The 20588-nt window shown below is 35.7% G+C and overlaps 2 protein-coding genes across 2 annotated transcripts in view; both read left to right on the top strand.

Annotated features, from left to right (window-relative positions):
• The window catches only part of LOC124367346 (protein-tyrosine sulfotransferase-like), a 30253-nt gene extending 29752 nt beyond the window's left edge, over window positions 1-501 (top strand). The window contains exon 7 of the mRNA XM_046824091.1: window positions 195-501. Within this exon, the coding sequence (XP_046680047.1) occupies window positions 195-468 (274 nt within the window). The 3' untranslated portion in view covers window positions 469-501. The remainder of the gene's footprint in view (window positions 1-194) is intronic.
• A 3416-nt stretch (window positions 502-3917) lies between these two features.
• The window catches only part of LOC124367345 (protein flightless-1), a 47202-nt gene continuing 30531 nt past the window's right edge, over window positions 3918-20588 (top strand). Inside the window, exons 1-10 of the mRNA XM_046824090.1 lie at window positions 3918-4074; window positions 4513-4623; window positions 7910-8148; window positions 10919-11080; window positions 13723-13943; window positions 14670-14886; window positions 16550-16791; window positions 17884-17978; window positions 18449-18519; window positions 19292-19538. Coding sequence (XP_046680046.1) covers window positions 4012-4074; window positions 4513-4623; window positions 7910-8148; window positions 10919-11080; window positions 13723-13943; window positions 14670-14886; window positions 16550-16791; window positions 17884-17978; window positions 18449-18519; window positions 19292-19538 — 1668 coding nt within the window. The 5' untranslated portion in view covers window positions 3918-4011. The remainder of the gene's footprint in view (window positions 4075-4512; window positions 4624-7909; window positions 8149-10918; window positions 11081-13722; window positions 13944-14669; window positions 14887-16549; window positions 16792-17883; window positions 17979-18448; window positions 18520-19291; window positions 19539-20588) is intronic.

Here is a 20588-nt window from a genome sequence, read left to right as displayed (position 1 = left end):
TGTTATTATTAACTAATTATTCGTATCGTATTTTTAAGAAAAAGATTACCACACTCAAGTCCGTTTGCCACACTGGAGACATTGGTTAGTTCGCAATGATATTTAACAAATAATGCAATAAAATATAGAGAATCGGTTTAGATGCTAGAACTCGAGAGGAAATGGACTATACTAATCTCTAAATATCTTTACAGGCTGGAGAAATCTTCTGACCAAATCATCAAACCAATCAACACCGAGCCTCTGGACAAGTGGGTCGGGTTCTATCCTCAGGATGTTGTGGATGATATGGACAAAATTGCCCCGATGTTGTTTAAACTTGGTTACGACCCTAAAGCCAATCCGCCCAACTATGGAGTTCCTGACGGATTTGTTCTCCACAACACCAAGCTGGTCCTACAACAAATTACGTTTTGGAAACAAAAGGCGAAACAATTGCACATTAAAACTGCAATGGCACATGAATAAGAAAATCATGATTAAAAAAAAATATTGTTTACTCTTTCTTACGACCCAACATATTAAATTTATAACTATCAATCCCATATATGACTACCAGAATCCCGTTGGAGTCTTTTGGCTTTGTGTGACCAATGAACTTTTCAATCGGGATTATAGCGAGACCATAGAGTATAAAAACAAATAAATTGAGACGTCCGACACATAATCTTGTAAGATCATTCCCAAAATTCTTTGTTTTATACATACTAAGTTAAAGAGCCGCGTTTGAGTCCCGGCGGAACAAGTACTTTTTGTAATTCAATTTTTATTAAATCAGGCTTTGCCGTTTATACAAACTGAATGAATGTTAAAAGTCGTTTGAAAGATATTTGATCTTCCTCGGCAAAGCTCTGTAACTAACTACAATTTGAAAAAACAATCGAGCTCAGTAAACCCATAACGATTTCAAATGAAATCACAAAGCAATGCACCAGACACACAGTGTAATCTTTTATTTCAGAAAACCATCGAGGGTTTAGTAGGTCTATGAATTGGACTATAAAAAGAGGAGATTTAGCGAACTGAGATTGGAAAGCAAAAGGAAAACAATACTGTATGAACTTTCCATAAAGGCTATTCATACATTTGAAGAACTAATGCAATTGATTATGGATCCTTCCTTCCATAATCAAAGCTAATACGGAGAGTGTAAGCAAATACAGCGAACTGGTTATCCTACAAGGTAAGCATACATTTCATAGTTGGGAATTTGTTTGACGTAAGCATTAGATTTAGCACCAATGTTGGTCTAGTGAAGGAAGATACTCGTAAGGAAGATAAGTTTTTCACTCTATCCCTTATACCGAAGTAGATTGGCGGAAGTAAAAGTGGGTTAAAGTAGGCTTCTTTAGCCTACATATATATATATATATAGCGATGAGACAAACTGAATAGTTTTCTTGATTAGGACAGGAATTTAAATTCTACTGTGTATGTGAATGCAATTCCTTAAGTATTTTTCCTTAAACACGCGCAACAATTGAAGTAAGAGTCAATCGCAAGTACCTCACCTTTGAACCATCACAATGGAATAATATTTTCTTGGTACAAGCCTATTTCTAAGTATTGTCCTACTTAACCTTAGAGCTGGCAATCACTTTTTCATCATGACAGGCCATTTTTATATCCGTACTTTAACATTTTGTAAAACACAAATTTTAACTATATACTATATGTGTAATAATTTTTTCAGGAGAATGTAGAGATAATTATAGTATTAAAAACATTATGCATTAAGGTCATAAAACATTAAAACATATGAGCACACTAAAATTTTATTTGTGGTGGGATTACACCTTGTAAAGTGTGATAGTATAGATAATAAATACTAGAATCTGAGATAGCCAATTTATTCTTCGTTTTATCTAATCTCAGAAAATGTATAATGGTATCCAGGTTCTCTTCAAGAAAAATTAAATATATTGTAAGAACCGCAAATACGATACACGGAAGGCTAAATTTGTTACTGTGGTACCCATCATTTTCAAAAATTAAAACAAAAAAAGTAAAGTTTGATATGGAAATATTTTACTAATTATGTTATGTTTACAATGAATAAACACTAATTTTTAACTTTTGCTGAAACATTGGCTTAACCTGGGGTTACAGAAAGCACAAAGGGAAACCTAGGTGTCGCTGTCAAGGCCTAGGTTGTTTGAGTCTAACAGATGAACAAGTTCTCTAATGACAAAAATCACCAACATTTTGAGACATTTTGGAAATGAGAGCTTACAACAAAGCTATAAACAAACATAATAAACCATACCTATGATATTATCACTAACATTGTAACTTTCACTGCACTGCATATTAACCAAGATTGACCTAGGCTTACCAATTACAGCATATCACATATAAAACCATGAAATCACTAACAAAAACACCATATCGATTTAAAAAGATCCTTACAAAACTCATTAACACTATCTTGCGAAATAAATACGTTTTGTGACTAAATCCAAGCCAATGTTGTAATCCGCATAGATGCGGATAACCTTGTTAGCCAGGTCATTGAGGTTAGGAAGTTATTGGACCATCTAAGATTTAAGTCCTGGGTGGCAGGATATCAGTTTGGAGGATGATGGCATACATCGTTGATCTATATTTTCCGGCTGATATTCTGGCAGGGGAGTAGTTATGTGGTCCTCCAGCCAGTTTAATGTAGCTATGACCACTAGAATATACTAGGGTCAGGTTATAGAGGAGAACGGAGAAGGTTTGCGTGAAAGTTGTGGTGTGAAATATCAGGTGATGTATTGGTTATTGGAATGGAAGGAGAATTTTGCCCAGGGGAGTTTGGTGAGGGTCATTTGGAAGTAAATGATGTTGTAAATTGAGCTGTATTTGTTGAAGCCACCATTATGAGTAAAATTAAAAAGAACCTGGAAGGTAGGTAGTGATATAGTCAAGATTCCGGTATCCTTAAGGGTAATCAGCTTACTTCTTGATGAGCTCGATGAGGGCACCTCAGAGAATCTGGAAGTGTAATTGATATAGCACGTAGCGGGAGGAACGTTTTTTTTTACTACAATGTCAAATTTTTTTGGTGTTGTCATAGAGGACATTGAACCCGGTTCCAAAAACATTGTAGATCGTCCTCGTGCCATACATTCGTCAAGTTACATTGTTAGCGCACCCACTGCTTGTGGGCCGAGAGACTGATGATAGAAAAGGCTTTAGATATGCATCAAAGGACCCTTGGTAGCTTTTACAATGTCATTAAGGACCTGTCTGAGCAAAAGGCCCATAGTGCCAAGAGTGACACATTAAAAAGGAAATTCAGCGCAAGATTTAGGCAAAACTGGAATGTGTCTCTTACGAATATTAAGTTGTCACTATGTCAGTGTCCAGCGAGACCTCTTTCTGCGTGATATAGGTGTTCTCGTTAGTACTACACGCAATTTTATAGTAATCTTTATGTGTTGTGATTTTTCTTTTTCACGTCTACTTTAAATAGATTAAATATACTCACGAACAAGAAATCCCTATTGGATACATTAGCAAAGGTGTACCCAATTGAGAAGATTATAAAATACTGACTGACTGCCCGTTATGTTCCACCATGGATTTTGTTGGTTTCTGAATTTTTGGGAGTATCTCAAAGCTCGTGGTGCAGAGCCGTTCTATTACTATTCAATATAATACTTTGGTCAAAAACGATGAAAAGAAAACTGCAGGCAGTGCTACTACTGTATTACTAATATTTTATTAGATAATAAGTCCAAACTGCTTACTGTTCAATATATAACGCTTTTAGTAGAAATAATTTAATATTCTAGATTTATTTACTTCAGCTCTACTTTTTAATTTAGGGACGGATCCCAGGTTTGAATGATGATAACATTTGATGTTGATAGTTAGTGAGTAATTTTCCGTAGACTGTGGGTAGTTTCGACAGTTGGCATTGGCAGATCTGCTTTGATCGCTTATTCATTTCTGCTTTGTTTTTAGGTTAGTTATGGAATTTATGTTTTATGTTGAAATAGGTTAGTCAGTATAAGTGTTTTGAAAATGGCAAATACTGGAGTTTTGCCCTTTGTGCGTGGTGTAGATTTCAGCAGAAATGATTTTAGTGTGAGTATACAGAATATTATAACTTAAAATTTCATAACACGAATTGCAAATACCATTTTTCTGATAACAACTTTCCTAGCCCTGGCAAAGATAAAGAATGGATTTTGTAGATTTATACTCCCTATCAGTATACATATAGTGTAGGCCAATTGGTAATTAAAATTAGTGAAAGCACCTATATCAATAAAATCATCACTCTTTAAATACTGTAGCCTACAACAACTAAATATCTTGGGATTAGCCTATTACTACAAAGATCATTGTGTCTCATAGTTGATAGTCCTAAAGCAAATTACAGGGGTTAATTTTTGTACCAGTGTCATATTTCAGACACTGCGGTGAAATGGAACTGAACTCAATATTCACATTAACAAATTAATTTAAAAAGTACTTCTTTATTGAATTAGGTTATACCTATTTTGGACTTAATTTTGACAGGATGGCAGATTTCCTCAGTCTGTTCGCCTCATGTCAGGGGTCCAGTGGCTCAAGCTGGATCGATCCAACCTGACGCAGGTGCCTGAAGAGCTCGGCAACCTCATGAAACTTGTGAGTACTAAATGTGGGTACGGTCCAATAAGCGGACCCGGTTTTTTATATCGAAGAATATAATCATCGATACCTAATATTCGCATATCGAATCATAGACTATCAATCGATATAAAAGTAATAACAATCATATGTTTAAATTAAAATGTGAATTTAATGATAACAAATAATAAATGAACATAACCATAACTCATAACTTTAACTAAATGAAACAGAACGAAAACGTTTTTACTAAAGTTGTGTCCACCATTACCTTCTTTTTTTGCATCTGAAGACGACCATGTTAGCTCCTCTGACAGTTACATTTGTTACCTTTCCACAAATATCACATAATGGATTCTTAGGTACTAACCCAACATCCTGAAGCCATAAAAAAAACATATTTTATCGTCTTTTAAAGCAATTTCGTGAAGCTTCCTAAGATTGACGGCCATTTTAATACACAATGTTACGTGAAATTTAAAATATTACCTTAATTGTATTATTTGAAAGTGTTTACAGCTGTTCATATAGATTATTTAAGTTGTTAAAAATAATTCATCAGTATCGATTGATTATATCGATGGTTATGATTAAGTAATATCGTTTGCCAATTTCGATATAAAAAACCGGGTCCGCTTATTGGACCGTACCCCTAAATGTAGTGTTAGCAATTATTACTTCTAGTGATAATTAATTTGGGATAAATTAGTGAAATTTTCTGTTATGACAGGTTTTGTCAGTTAAAACCTAAAACTTTGCCTCAAAAGATTCATGCCTACCAACTTAGCAGTCAGGCTGTGCTTGAGAATTATTTTTTAAAACTGTTGGTACTTTGGGATTATACCGACCACACCAGTATGAAGAACACAAAAATATAAACTTATAGAAACAAACATGATAGAATGAAAAAACAACTCTTTAATTACAAAATTACAAACTTACAACGATTATCAATTGTTAATTGGGTCAGATTCCGTTATATGCCCCCAACGCTTAAACTTTTTTCAATGAACTTAGAATGTTTTAAAACGATGTAGTTGAGTAACAGAACTAACATTCCATCAATCAACAAGCATTTCCAGGTATTGTGATCGGTATTGTTGTCGCTGTTATCTTATCTTTCTCGAGAATCCCTAGGCCTCGCGGCATCACATGATTATTTAAGTTTTTTTCACGGTACATAATTGCCTTTCCATTACAATTCAATTTATATAATTCTGATCAGCCTCTCTAAAATTTGATATTTTACTGATAGGTACTATCTCAAGGGATGTTTTTCTTTCGTTGACATCAGCGCGGGGCAGAAGGTGCTGCCGAAGCCTGCGCTGATGGCCGGAGGCACTCACATTTTGGGTGGCGGAGTGTGATCAAGAATAAAAACAAGTTTTGTGTGTTTTTTTTCAATAAAGAGTTTAGTTTTCGTTTGTTTTTGTTGAATTTCTGTGTTTGGAGAAATGTAGGGGTAAAACACGGAAGTACAACAAAGCGACGCACCAGCTGAACGGGCGGCGAGACTCTGCAATCACGTTATCTACTAGACCGCTCGAGTTTGATCTCTGTCTGAGGATGGGGAGGGGTTTGCGATAAGATAATTCCTGTTTTATATTGACGAAATATTTTTCTACGCTAATCTAGTAATCAGTAGAAGCAAATGTCAAATAATGATTCATGTCTGGGTGTGGTCGGTATAATCCCAAAGTACCAAACTGTTTTCTGTAAAACAAATATGTTCAAGTGGACACACTCATTTGTAAAAGTTAAGCTAGATGAACAGAATGTGTTCAGTTAAATTTAAGAAATGTTGTTTAAAGTCTGTAAATGTAAAAGACCAATTTGTGGTAGCCAAGCAATAATGAAAATATATTTTCTACTCCAAATGGCATATTAGCACAGGAAATAACTCAATTTTCCAACGGGGTTTACAATGAGTGATCATTTAATGAATACGTAATATAAAATGTTTCCAGAGGTAAGTTATAAATATTAGTTTGTCTTGGAGTTCACATAGATGATAATATCATCAGATGGAGAATTCGCATAAGTGATTACTATCAAGGATTTAAGTAAAAAGAACCACTTGACAGACCATTTAAGTTAAACTTGTATGTGGTATTAGTAAAGACGGTACTTTGGTATTTTTTGGAGACCATTAATTTTGGAACAGTTTTACTTACCGAACTTTAAAATAGAAAATATAAGAAAGAACAAACTTGATTTGATTTACTGTGAAAATTACATGTCATTATGACGATCGGTTCTTGTTTTCTGTCTCCCAAAAGGAAGCAACGGGAATTTTGGTGTGCAGATGGCCGAGCACTGGTTTGATTGTCTGTAACCATTGCACTTTTTATCAATACCATCAACCTTGTATTGTATCGACCCTCCCCCTTATTCTTCTTGAAAAGATCCTTCCACAGGCCAGTGGCCCATGACGATGTGCAGAATAACCGACCTCAGATCATCCAACATTTCCGATGTCAGATCATGGAAAGTGATCTGAAGTCTGAAGTCAGGAAAGTACTGATCCGAAATGACCCTGGTATTAGTACGTGCTTCGGTGGCACCTCCTTGTATTTCTGGAAATACATCCCTCGAGATAGTACCCAAAGTCAAGCTCATATTAGTGAGCCCTCATAAATGTCAACTTTAAACTTTTTACACTTAATATATTTACGTATGTACAGCCTATAAAAATAGTAGATAAGAACAGAGTGGCAGCCTCCTCACCGACAATGCTTCCTTTTGGTAGGCAGAAGACAATTTTGAACAGATTGTCATAATGACATGCAATTTTCACATTAAGGCAAAGAAAGTGTATTATTTTTAATAATGTAGTTTTTGTTGGTCCTCTATAACCAAAATTGTTGAAAAAATAGTGGTCTCCGGATAATACCAAAGTACCGCAAAGACATTAGTTCTCAATGTTGGCTTCAAAAAATTCTATGCCCTCATACGGGATAAATGTTAAAGTTAGGTTATCGTTAGGCACACTGAGGTACAAGTTAAAAAAGAATCCAAATATCCGTAAAGACAGTAGTTCTCAATGTTAGCTTCAAAAAATTCTATGCTTCTCATATGGGATACATGTTAAAGTTAGGTTATCGTTTGGAACACTGACTGAGCTACAAGTTAAAAAAGAATCCATATATCCGTATAGTGCAGAATCAAAAACCAACAGTTTTGAAATCAGAATAGTTTTTAATGGGTCCATCCATAAAAAATTCAATTAAGGTAAAAGATAATTTGTATAATAAATGAAGTAAGTTTTAAAGATTATTAATATTTTATAAATATTTTTTGATAGGAACATCTTTCCCTTACACACAATGGGCTGGAGAAGTTGTTCGGAGAGTTAACAGAGCTATGGTCCCTGCGGACCCTCAACATCCGACACAACAAGGTGAGGAGCTCGGGAATCCCTGCCCAGCTATTCCACCTGGAGGACCTCACCACCCTGGACCTCAGCCATAATGTGCTCAAGGAGGTGCCCGAGGGGATGGAGAAAGCCAGGAGTCTGCTCGTACTCAATCTTAGCCATAACAAGTGAGTTGAGTTTTCTTGTGACTTTCTTTAAGAAGCTGAAAAATGTTTGAAAATTGGCATAAAAAGTCCCATAAGGATCTTACATCATTTTAGATAAAATGTGTTTTTGGTCTTAAATGCAATGAAAGTAATATAGGAAGCTACCCTGGTTTTCCTCAGACAGCTGATGTTGATCTTAGAAGGGTAAAATTTATTTTTGTTGATGATCCAATGATCAGGGTTCTATACTCTGTTTATAGTTTAATATACTAAGATATACAAATCAAGATAGCCAATGCTGAATAATAACTACAAAAAATACTCAGACCACACCTGCTAGTTGTGCATCATGTACACTTCATGTAAAAAATCTGCTTCTGTAACAACTGAACTTAGACAACTAAATAATCAGTCGCTTCAAACTCTGAAACTGTTGAAGAGGGAGCCGTGGGGCATGGGGTTTATGATATTGACAGTGCTGAGGAAACCTATAATCCAAATGTAGCATGTCCTAGATTATAGCTTTGCTAAATTATAGGGCTTTCCAGAATTTGTCATAATATGTTACTGTGCAAGTTGGAAAATATAGGCATCAAAATGTGATTTAAGAGTTATATCTTACAAATCAAACCCAATTTGTTGAAATAAACAAACATTTGAGCAATAATAGCAAAAATATCACATCTAGCCAAATGGTTGTAACTAGAGGTGTGCTACAAGGATCTATTCTGGGACCAATTCTTTTCATAATGTATGAGGTGTGTTCAAAAAGTATCGTGAATTTTGTGTATTTTCAAAAATTATTTATTTATTCGTGAATATATCTATTTTGTCCCCTTCAAAGTAATCCCCCTGGGATATTATACACTTGTGCCAACGTTTTTTTCCAATCTTCGAAGCACTTCAAAAAATCATATTTTTGTATCTTGTTCAGCTCCTCCTTCGATGCCGACTCTATCTCGCCAATCGTGGCGTAACGTCGTCCTTTCATGGGCCTCTTCAGTTTTCTGGAACAAGAAAAATTCACAGGGGGCCAGATCTGGGGAATACGGTGGCTGCGGTATCATTAGTGTGTTGTTTTTGGCCAAGAAGTCGCGTACAAGCAGCGATGTGTGATCAGGGGCGTTATCGTGGTGCAAAAGCCAATTTTTGTTTTTCCACAAATTCGGGCGTTTCTTGCGGATTGCTTCGCGCAAATTGCGCATAACTTGCAGGTAATATTCCTTATTCACCATTCTACATTGTGGCAAGAACTCATGATGCACCACGCCCCTGCAATCGAAGAAAACTGTAAGCAAAACTTTTACATTCGACCGAACTTGGCGTGCTTTTTTCGGTCTTGGTTCGTGTGGCAGCTTCCATTGAGATGATTGAGCTTTGGTTTCCACGTCATAACCATAAACCCACGATTCGTCACCAGTTATGGCCCTCTGGAGCAAATTCGGGTCGTCGCGGACAGATTCCAACATCTCATTAGCAATGTTCATGTGATGCTGTTTTTGATAGAAATTGAGCAATTTTCGTACGAATTTTGTGGCGACCCGTCTTATGCCCAAATTATCGATTAAAATCGAATGGCATGAGCCAATCGATATGCCTAGGTCCTCGGCAATTTCTCTGACAGTGATTCGACGATTGGCCAATACCATTTTCTTCACTTCATCAATTTTTTCGTCTGTTGTTGAATTGCCTGTAAAGGAAACCTCCATAGATTCTTGATACTCCAGGAAAAGACAATTCACATTCTCTCTGACCTAGGCTCACTGGACTCTTGTAGACTCATATAAACATCTTAACAACCTAACTGCTATTGGATTTTTCATCCTAGAGATCTTTTGCAAACAATCAAAATCTGAGAAGAGGAGCAGACATCCACAATTAACTGACAAGGAGAGCCAATAATTATGCCCTTTCTATCTGTATTACGGCCTAACTATATTTGAGAAACAATATCATACATTGGTGCCAAATACTGGAACATCCTCCTTGGTAAAATCTAAGCTCTTCGCTCCCACTGGCAATTGAGAAAAACCATCTACCAATGGATGCTGACCCAGCCATACTAGCTGGAGGAGTTTTTACATGGCTGTTATGAATTTTAAACTTTTGCACTTTAAATTAATTGTATGAATATGAGATATTGTCATCATTGCATTAACTTATGACTAGACAAAAACATTTAGGTTAAGATGACTTATCTTTGTTCTCAATGAATATGCGAATAAAAATGTATTACTATGATTATGACAGTATTATGATTTACGTTATGATAACAGAAGTCAAGCATTAGTAGACTTTGGAATTGTATGAATGGATTGGATTTATGATGTTGTCCATAATAGGCCTGCTTACTTATTACTTGTAGTTCAGAAGTTGTATTTTATAAGCTATTGGGCTCTAATTAAATTACAGAAAAAGATTCAGAACTGTATAATTTGCATACTTAAACTATTTTCAAAGTTATTTGGTAATTGACAAACATAATTTATACATTCTAGGTTAATATCAGGACAACATTTGGGACAAGAAAGAATTGTACATTACTTCTCGTTGGCATATCTGTATTTTATATACTCTGGCATACAAATATTTCTCCAAAATTGCTGATGCAATTTTTGCCATATTCATAGTGAATGTGTGTATACATTATTCTAAAAAGTATGTCTTCAGGCAATACATTTGATTGATTTAGACATTTTTGAAATGTTCTTTTTTGGTTATTATTAGAAATACAATGAATTTGTAGGGAAATATTATACTATCCGTAATATGAAAATGTGAAATTTTTCAGTATCACAGCCATCCCCAACACATTGTTTGTGAACCTGACAGACCTGCTGTTTTTGGACCTGAGTCACAATCAGTTGGAGACACTGCCACCACAGATGCGCAGGCTGGCCAACCTCCAGACTCTCATTCTCAACCATAACCCTCTTGGCCATTTCCAGCTCAGGTGCGACAACCTTTCAATAACAATCTCATTCATCTATACTCGTCACTCTTTGTAATCTAGCTTTGTGGAAGTAGGTTGCCAATCTCCAGACTCTCATCTGTTACCACAATTTCCTACCAGTTCAGGTGTAACAACTTTTCAACTTTTGTGTTTTCCATTCTATTCAGCACTGATAGAACTCACAGAATTCATTATAGATCAAGTGGAAGATGGAGCTGCTGTGACTAGCCTTTTTCTGGATTTTACTAAAGCATTTGACTGCCTGGACCATAATATCCTCCTTCAAAAGATGAATAATATGGGAGTCAGAGGAAATGCAGCCAGTTGGTTTGCAAGCTACCTGGAGGGAAGAACACAAAAATGGTAGAAATATCATATACCAAAAACAACACCTCATATCGTGTAACATCAACACCACTCCCTCTAAGTAGAGGCGTCCCTCAAGGATCTGTCTTGGGACCGGTACTTTTTATTCTGCTAACCAACGATCTCCCAAACTATCTCCAAGAGCTTAGCCAGGTACTCATGTATGCTGATGATACTGTCCTCCTCATAGCAAATAAACAATTACAAGAACTAGAAATAGCATCCTTTATCGCTCTAAATACAGCAAAACAATATTGTAATCAGAATGACTTAGTATTAAACGACCATAAGACTCAACAACTAAACTTTGGAAGAAGAACAATTGAATTTACAGGACTCCCAGAAGTTGACCTAGATAATAAAGCGAAATACTTGGGAGTAACTATTGATGACAAACTCACCTGGACACCACATATTGATAAAATTTGTTCAAAACTTAACTCCTGCATCTATGTCCTTAAAAGACTAAAGGCTACCAATACTCAGGAGATAACTAGAATTGCCTATTTTACACTTTTTGAGGCTCATCTTCGATATGGCATAACAGTCTGGGGCAACTCCTCAGCAAAAAATGTGCAACGTATCCTGGTAATTCAAAAAAAAAACGATTAGGATCTTAGCCAACCTCAATCCACTTGACTCCTGCAGAAGTACATTTAAAGAACTAAAGATACTAACATCAGTATCCCTCTACATCCAGGAAGTTATTCTTTACACTACTAATCAAAATCTAACAAGAACAGGACAGCTCCATTATTACAACACCAGGCATGGAAACAATTTCATTTTGCCGAACCACCGTCTCAGCCTATATGAAGAGAAGCCAAGCTACATGGGACCAAAATTGTTTAACTGCCTTCCTGACTACCTGAAGAAGATCTCCAGACAAAAACATTTTAAGAGGAAACTTCAAGAATGGCTCCTGGAGTGGTCTTTTTACTCGATCAAAGAATTCACTGACTTAAAACAACAACATCAAAATTTGTACAATTAAAAACCACTTTTGTATATAAAATATGACTTTACTACCATGACGCCATTGTATTTCTCCATGAAATTACAAATAAAGAATTTTTGATTTGATTTGATTGATCTATACAAGATATTCCCATTTACATTACTGTGTACAACAGATATAAAGAAATTTGAATACTAGACAAGAACATACCAGAATGTAAGCAATAACAAACATCTAAGTTTCCCAGTTCACACCTAACCAAAACATTGCTCACACAATTAAATTGTTAAATACTTAAAGAATTTAATTGTGAAAGCAAAGTTGAAAAGAAAGAATTTAAAAGTGCAAGAATCGCAAACATTTTAATTATGACACTGTAACCAAAAACTAAAACTGACATTTCTTTTCTTTTACCGCTTATTCAAAATTATTTAGTTCAAATTTGAATACATAAAGACAAGTTGAGCATCTTAAAAATAGAAATCTCTATCTCCAGATTTATCATATTGGCTTAATTTTTATTTTTTAATGACTTAAACAGTGGTGTAATATTTGTTAGTCTGGACTAAACTGTTCTGAAACGCTAAGGTGATAAGCTACATTAAGCTATGTTGATCATATAGTTTTTTATACTTAGAATTAATTATATTGGTCCTTATACATAAAAAAGGGATTAATGAATTCATAATTATTCATGTACATATGTAATCTTTAGTATACCATCATTATTATTATTATTGTTATATCAGAGACTTGTTTTTATTTAGGTATACAGTGGTAACTCAATAACAGAAGTCTCTTAAAGCAGTTAGTGGACATTTTTTATTTAAAATAAATCACGAGGTCGGGTAGTTGAAGACTTTGATGAGGTTTACATTATTAAAGTTATGGCAGCAACACTTTTTGGTATTTTGGTGTGGATTGTATTTAAGTTATTTTGTTTAAATTTTGCCAGATTCGTTATTTAGTTAAAAATTTTGTTTACAGTTGACTTTATGGTTTAAAGATTGTATGTAATTATAGAAATAATGTTTATTGGAGTATTATTAGAAATTCACAGGTATTGAATAATTTATACAATTAAGGAATTTTTTGTCACTAGGTTAGCAAGGTTCTTTTTTTTCATGCATATTTTAAAATTATTTTTGTACATAATTTACAATTAGCATAAATGACACCAATATTATTGAGCAGTACAGTATAAACGTTTTTGTATCCGAATTTCAATTTTGCATCTCTTGCTTCATGGATACTCTTGTATTCATTAAACTGTATTGTCGTATGTTGTATTAAGAATAATCTTGTTTTTACAAGAAAGACAGTTGCCCAGCCTGGTGGGGTTGGAGACTCTCCACATGCGTGACACGCAGCGCAGTCCTGCCAACATGCCAACCAGCCTGGAGATGTTGTCCAATCTACGGGATGTAGACCTCAGTTTCAACGATCTGCCCAAGGTTCCCGACGCCCTCTACACAGTGCCTACGTTGCGCAGACTGAACCTTAGCAGCAACTGTATAACTGAGCTAGCTATGGCATTGGGTACGTTGGGCCGTTGGGCTTTCAATACTCTAACAGTTATCATTACCACCCTGTTATAGAGCTAATAAATGTTGATTATTTTTATTATATTCATACAAAATCAATTTTTTTAGAATTAGACCTTTTGTAGATGATACACTGAAAATAAAATTTATTAACGGTTTTAAGAACTTTTTCTGCAGGCCAAGCTAGCAGTACTTGAGAAAAATTAGCTTTTATTTAACATAAGCTGAGGATGATCCATAGTTCTATGCCCCTTTTATTTTACATAAAATCTTAAAAAGTAGTTATCAATTAGTTTAAAATTGTTAAAAGTCTGCAATACTGATACATTCAATTACCAAGTTACACTAGTCACTAATATGAAGAAACGTGTGTCTCTTACAAACAAAGGGTACTGCATACTGCATCTCAGAACTCTAAATTCATATTTTATGCTGGTACTTTACTAATGAGCATTTATAATTCTGTAGAGAGATTAGTTTACCACATTGCGATAAGATTGAAGCTCCTTCCGCACATCTAAAACTAAACCTCTCCATTTGCACGTAATTAATTTCAATTTTTAAAAGATTAATTTATAATTCGCTGCTACCAAATTCATTTGCGTAATGTGGTTAAAGTCTAAAGAATAACGAAGTGAATAGAATGAAATTTACTTATACCACAAATAAAATATGTGCGGATGCTGAAATATACCTCAACGTGCCAAACTTCTGTTGACAGAGGTCTGGCAGAATCTGGAGACTCTGAACTTGTGCTGCAATCAGCTGACAAGTCTGCCTGCATCTCTGTGTAAGCTGACCTCTCTGCGGCGTCTCTACCTCAACAACAACAAACTGGACTTTGAGGGCATTCCTTCTGGCATCGGAAAACTTGTCAACTTGGAGGTGTTCTCTGCTGCCAACAACCACCTGGAGATGATTCCTGAAGGCCTCTGCAGGTTTGTGATCGGGAATTCGTTCTTGGTTGTTCGTACCCCTATGGGTATTCATCAACAGCTAGATTTGAAATCGTCGAAAGTACAAGTTCGCCTAGTTTCCTGGATCAAGTCTAATTCCGCCCAACATCCCAAGATAGCATTTTGTTTAATTCGCACTTCTCATATTCAAAATCCATACCCTTAACCTTCATAAAACCACTCTATCCATGCTATTATATAAAAATCTGGTCATTAAGCTTTTTTGCCAGCTTTGCTTGCCATTAAGCTTGTTTTTAAACTGTTAAAGCCAGTAATTATAAATATAATGATTTATACGCATTTAAACAGGTGATAGTAAATGTTTCTTGTAATTCATCTGAGTAAGTCAGACAGATATTCCTGGAGTTATCATGTTTCTCCCCAGAAAGTCTTGACCTATAATTAGTTTTGTACATAGTATGCGGGGGTATGAAACAGTTCAATGATTTCAATGAGAAAATTAAATGTTATTGTAAATACGGCGTCCTTTATCCATTTTCTATAGTAAAAATTATCAACTCGTAATAAATCAAAACAGGTAAAAACTTTTTCCTCCTACAAAATTTAGGAATTGGCTGTTATTGTGTTCTTTCTCAGAGGTTCATTTAAAACTTTTATTAAATTAGTTAGCAATTTTGAGTTTTTATAATTTTTAATTGAATTTGTCTAATAGAGTCAGGAGGAGAAGAAATAATATTAAGATGCCAGTGAGTTAATGTGAGACATGTGTGGCAGATGCGGCTCACTAAAGAAGCTGATACTCAGCGGTAACCGACTGATCACGCTGCCAGGCACGGTGCACCTGCTCAGTGAGTTGCAGACCCTGGAGCTCAAGGACAACCCAGATCTGGTGATGTTAGTGTGTTAATGCTAATCTCTGTGGCAGATGTGGCTCACTGAAGAAGCTGATACTCAGCGGTAACCGACTGATCACGCTGCCAGACACGGTGCACCTGCTCAGTGAGTTGCAGACCCTGGAGCTCAAGGACAACCCAGATCTGGTGATGTTAGTGTGTTAATGCTAATCTCTGTGGCAGATTTGGCTCACTGAAGAAGCTGATACTCAGCGGTAACCGACTGATCACGCTGCCAGGCACGGTGCACCTGCTCAGTGAGCTGCAGACCCTGGAGCTCAACGACAACCCAGATCTGGTGATGTTAGTGTGTTAATGCTAATCTCTGTGGCAGATGTGGCTCACTGAAGAAGCTGATACTCAGCGGTAACCGACTGATCACGCTGCCAGGCACGGTGCACCTGCTCAGTGAGCTGCAGACCCTGGAGCTCAACGACAACCCAGATCTGGTGATGTTAGTGTGTTAATGCTAATCTCTGTGGCAGATTTGGCTCACTGAAGAAGCTGATACTCAGCGGTAACCGACTGATCACGCTGCCAGGCACGGTGCACCTGCTCAGTGAGCTGCAGACCCTGGAGCTCAACGACAACCCAGATCTGGTGATGTTAGTGTGTTAATGCTAATCTCTGTGGCAGATGTGGCTCACTGAAGAAGCTGATACTCAGCGGTAACCGACTGATCACGCTGCCAGGCACGGTGCACCTGCTCAGTGAGCTGCAGACCCTGGAGCTCAACGACAACCCAGATCTGGTGATGTTAGTGTGTTAATGCTAATTTCTGTGGGTGGCAGATGTGGCTCACTGAAGAAGCTGATACTTAGCGGTAACCGACTGATCACGCTGCCAGACACGGTGCACCTGCTTAGTGAGCTGCAGACCCTGGAGCTCAAAGACAACCCAGATCTGGTGATGCCACCCAAACCTCTGGAGGCACAGCGTGGTGCCGGCATCGAATTCTACAACATCGACTTTTCACTGCAGAACCAACTAAGACTTGCTGGTGCCGCCGTACCAGCCCCCTTACCCGTCACTGGTATGTGCTTTTCAGTTTTAACTGTCCGTACTAATACTTAGGGAGATCAAGAAAGATAGATCTGTTTATTATTTCTTGTACAATAGCAGTAGTAATCACTTAAATCACTTACTACCGTTGTAAATTAAGTTCAACCAAATTATTCAATAGGTAAAATTCATCTAACAACATTACTGTTGCGTTTTCATATTTATCTTAAAGCAGTATGAATCTGTATATGTTTAATATTTACAATATATCCAGTAGAGTCCTATGTATTGGTCTTTAAACACATTCAACAGTGCAATAGACTTCGTCAAGTTACTATTCTAAACTAAAACTAAAACAAACAATTCAGATTCTACCTACTCAATCCAGCCTACCAGTAAATATATAGATCTATATAATTAAAACAACAATAACCGAACAACCAACAGATCTACAAATACACAATAAATTTACAATAATAACTAAATAACTATTAACATATTTAACATGGATACAATTTTTAAATTCAATAATATCAAAACTGAATAAATAAATACATTGAGAGACAAAATTTAAAAAATTATGTTGTGGTATCACTATTTAAGAAGTCATCCATGCAATAAAATATATTAACTTTTAACCAGCACTTTAAAACTGTTTTAAATTTAACTAAAGATACAGATCTAGCATGTAATGGTAACTTATTCAACAATTTAATTTTCATAAAAAGATGACTGCATTTTGTTTTGGTTAACTTAACTGGTAAAAGTTGTAACAAATGCTTTGATAATCCAATACTCCATTCCAATACTCTTACTGCACCATTACTATTCCCCCATAGAGTTATACCATAACTTAAGATTGAATGGAAAAATGCATAATGGGAGGCCAGAAGCACATCCATAGTTATAGAATGTTTCAATTTACTCAAAAGATAGACTACTCTAGATAATTTTTTATACAATTGATCTGTGTGATGTTCCCAACTTAATTTGCTGTCGATGTATATATATATATATATATATACACATATAGCGTAGGTTCAAATCTGTTGGCATTTCGGTGAAATAGATTGAACGAAGTAATACTTTATCACAACAATCATCAATTGGAATTGCTTTCCAGGTGCCAGTAAAGATCCCATCGCTCGCAAGCTGCGGCTGAGGAGAGGCAAGAGAGATCATGAAGAAGCTGACTCTGACCAGGCCAAGATATTGAAGGTATGCTAATTAACAATGTGTTATGAAACAAACTCGTGCCATTTGTGTTCAAAGTCTACATCTGCATCACCGTTTTCACTTATTCCCAGTCTTCAAGTTTGTAACACAAAAGTTTTTGATAATTTGTCATGAAAAGTGGTCCGGGCTTAAATAAATACCAACTTAAAAATATGTTTAAATCTTCGAGAAACACTTAAGATTAAATCCAATCATTCTTTATTGAGCAGAAAAATGAATGGTTTAATATTAGGATAAAAATAAAAACTTAAGGGATTAAATTAACCTAATAGTTTTTTAATGCCTCATTGTCAAATCCAAACAGGTTGGAATGTACTTCGATCCAATACAAAGGCAACCCTTAAGAAGTCACAATTTTGAAGCAACAGAAGTATTGTAATTTTAATTTAGACTATTATAGATTTATTAATATTAAGTGATATTGCTCAAATGGTTGCCTGTAAATGTTCTAGGGAATGAAAGACATTGCCAAGGAGAAGAATAAACAGAAGACCTTAGAAGAAGTGAAAGCAGAATCGCTCAAGTGAGTTTTTACAGATATTGATGTTATTATTTTGTGATGCTCGCCCTTATCCTTAATCCCTATCTACTTGATGATGTGGCATGCGATCTGAGGTCGGGAAAGTACTGATTGGAAAAGCCCCTAGTCATAAGTTTTAGCGCCACCCCACACGTCCTGCGAAAAATAAAACATTCCTCGAGATAGGACCTAAATTCAAGCTCAGATCACATAGCGCTCGTCAACATCACTTCTTTTTGGGAGGCAGAAAACAAAAATCGATCGTGGCAGTGACATGTAGTTTTCAAAGCAAGTCAAATTAAGTCTGTGTTTTCTAATAATGTAGCTTTTTAGGTCCCCGGTAAGAAAAACTCTACCAACAATAGTGGTCTCCAGATAATACCAAGGCACCGATTTAATATTACATTTTATATCCTTTTTCACTAAAAATGTTTCCAAATATTGGAATGGACTTATTTTGATAAAGAACTCATTTACTTCGTGGTACTCAGAAGGCTAATTATTCATCTTTTTATTTGACATTTTAAAGGAATATTCTTACTTGGCTATATTTATTTTTTGTCAATAATTTTGCATATCGTTTTAAATTTTACAAATTTTTAAGATGTATAAAATTTATGGATGGATGAAGTATATGTATAAACGATCATATTGACCATAACAGTACTTTTTAATATCTTATAGTTTCATACATTGACATCTTCCAATATGGCTACAATGATACAACTGCTATTGTAAAAATCACAAAAATCAACATGACGTGGTTGGACTTCAGGCCGAAGCGGTGGGACGAGTCATTGGAGAAACCACAGTTGGACTACTCAGAACTGTTCGATGAGGATGCGGGACAGATGCCGGGGCTGACCGTGTGGGAGATAGAGAACTTCCTGCCCAACCAGGTGGAGGAGGTGGCACACGGCAAGTTCTACGAGGGCGATTGTTACATCATCCTCAAGACCAGGCTCGATGAATCTAGCAACCTACAGTGGCAGATTTACTTCTGGATAGGCGACAAGGCTACGGTGAGGATGAAAATACCTTTCTGATAGTTAAAACTTTGGCTATCGATGTCCATACTGTTTGGGCACTATTTACTCAAAATTCAACTATTCATATCTATATAACTCCACTATTCCATATTTTTACAAAAACTTTAAATTCTGTGGCACAATAATATTAGATAATGTGGACTACCAAGAAAAATTATTATTCTTTATTGGTTAACCCTTTGTGTAATTACTGATTACGTGAAATTGCACAAGCGCTGGGACATAATGTGCCGGGATTGTGAAGTTCCGCTTTGTATGTCCGACTTTTCACATCTATCATGCCATCAAAGATTTCTGAGGAGACTTTTACTAACTTGTACCTTAGTATGTTAATGAGATAATGCTGAATATTTTATTTTATTCTCATATTTTGTAAGTGCCTATACTAACTTTTGTGCATAATTAGATCATTTTCTGTATAAATACAAAAAAAACTTATATAACATTGAATTGAGTGTTTTTATTAACACATCTACTGCAGTAACCCCAAATTACTTAAAAAAAAAACAAAATATCAAATTTTTTAAAAATTCACTTTTAGGGCACTCTTATTGAGAAAAACCCACCGATCAAAGGGTTAATATTGAATAATATGTGATATAAGAAATCATATTGAATAAAATATGATTCAATCTTTTGTTATAATATCAAACCAAATGACTTACAGAAATCCGAGCGTCTGCATTATGTGAACATGAGCGGTTCAGCAAAAATGTTAATATCATTTCATTATGGTACGTCAGTTGCCTAAACATGAAATCATAAACTGACCTAACAGATAAAAAAAATGTCACCAACAAAGATCCTCAAAGTGAACTCCTCATATTATTTAAACCTCAGAGACACCTGGACTACAAAATCAAGTGTAATATAGGTGAAGAGGTATTCTCATTGCCTCATCAGGTGCACAATTAAATGGAGTATAATGTTTAAGACACAGTCTTTAAGCACGGTGGATCAACCGGGTTTTCTACACATAAGCTCATAGTTTAGCTCTAGTTCACCTTCCTCTTAGTGCAGCGT

This window comes from Homalodisca vitripennis, chromosome 8 (genome assembly GCF_021130785.1).
Source record: "Homalodisca vitripennis isolate AUS2020 chromosome 8, UT_GWSS_2.1, whole genome shotgun sequence".
In the NCBI taxonomy this organism is placed as follows: Eukaryota; Metazoa; Arthropoda; class Insecta; order Hemiptera; family Cicadellidae; genus Homalodisca; species Homalodisca vitripennis.
The sequence above is the reverse complement of the archived record's forward strand: the minus strand, read 5'-3'. Positions and strand labels throughout refer to the sequence as shown.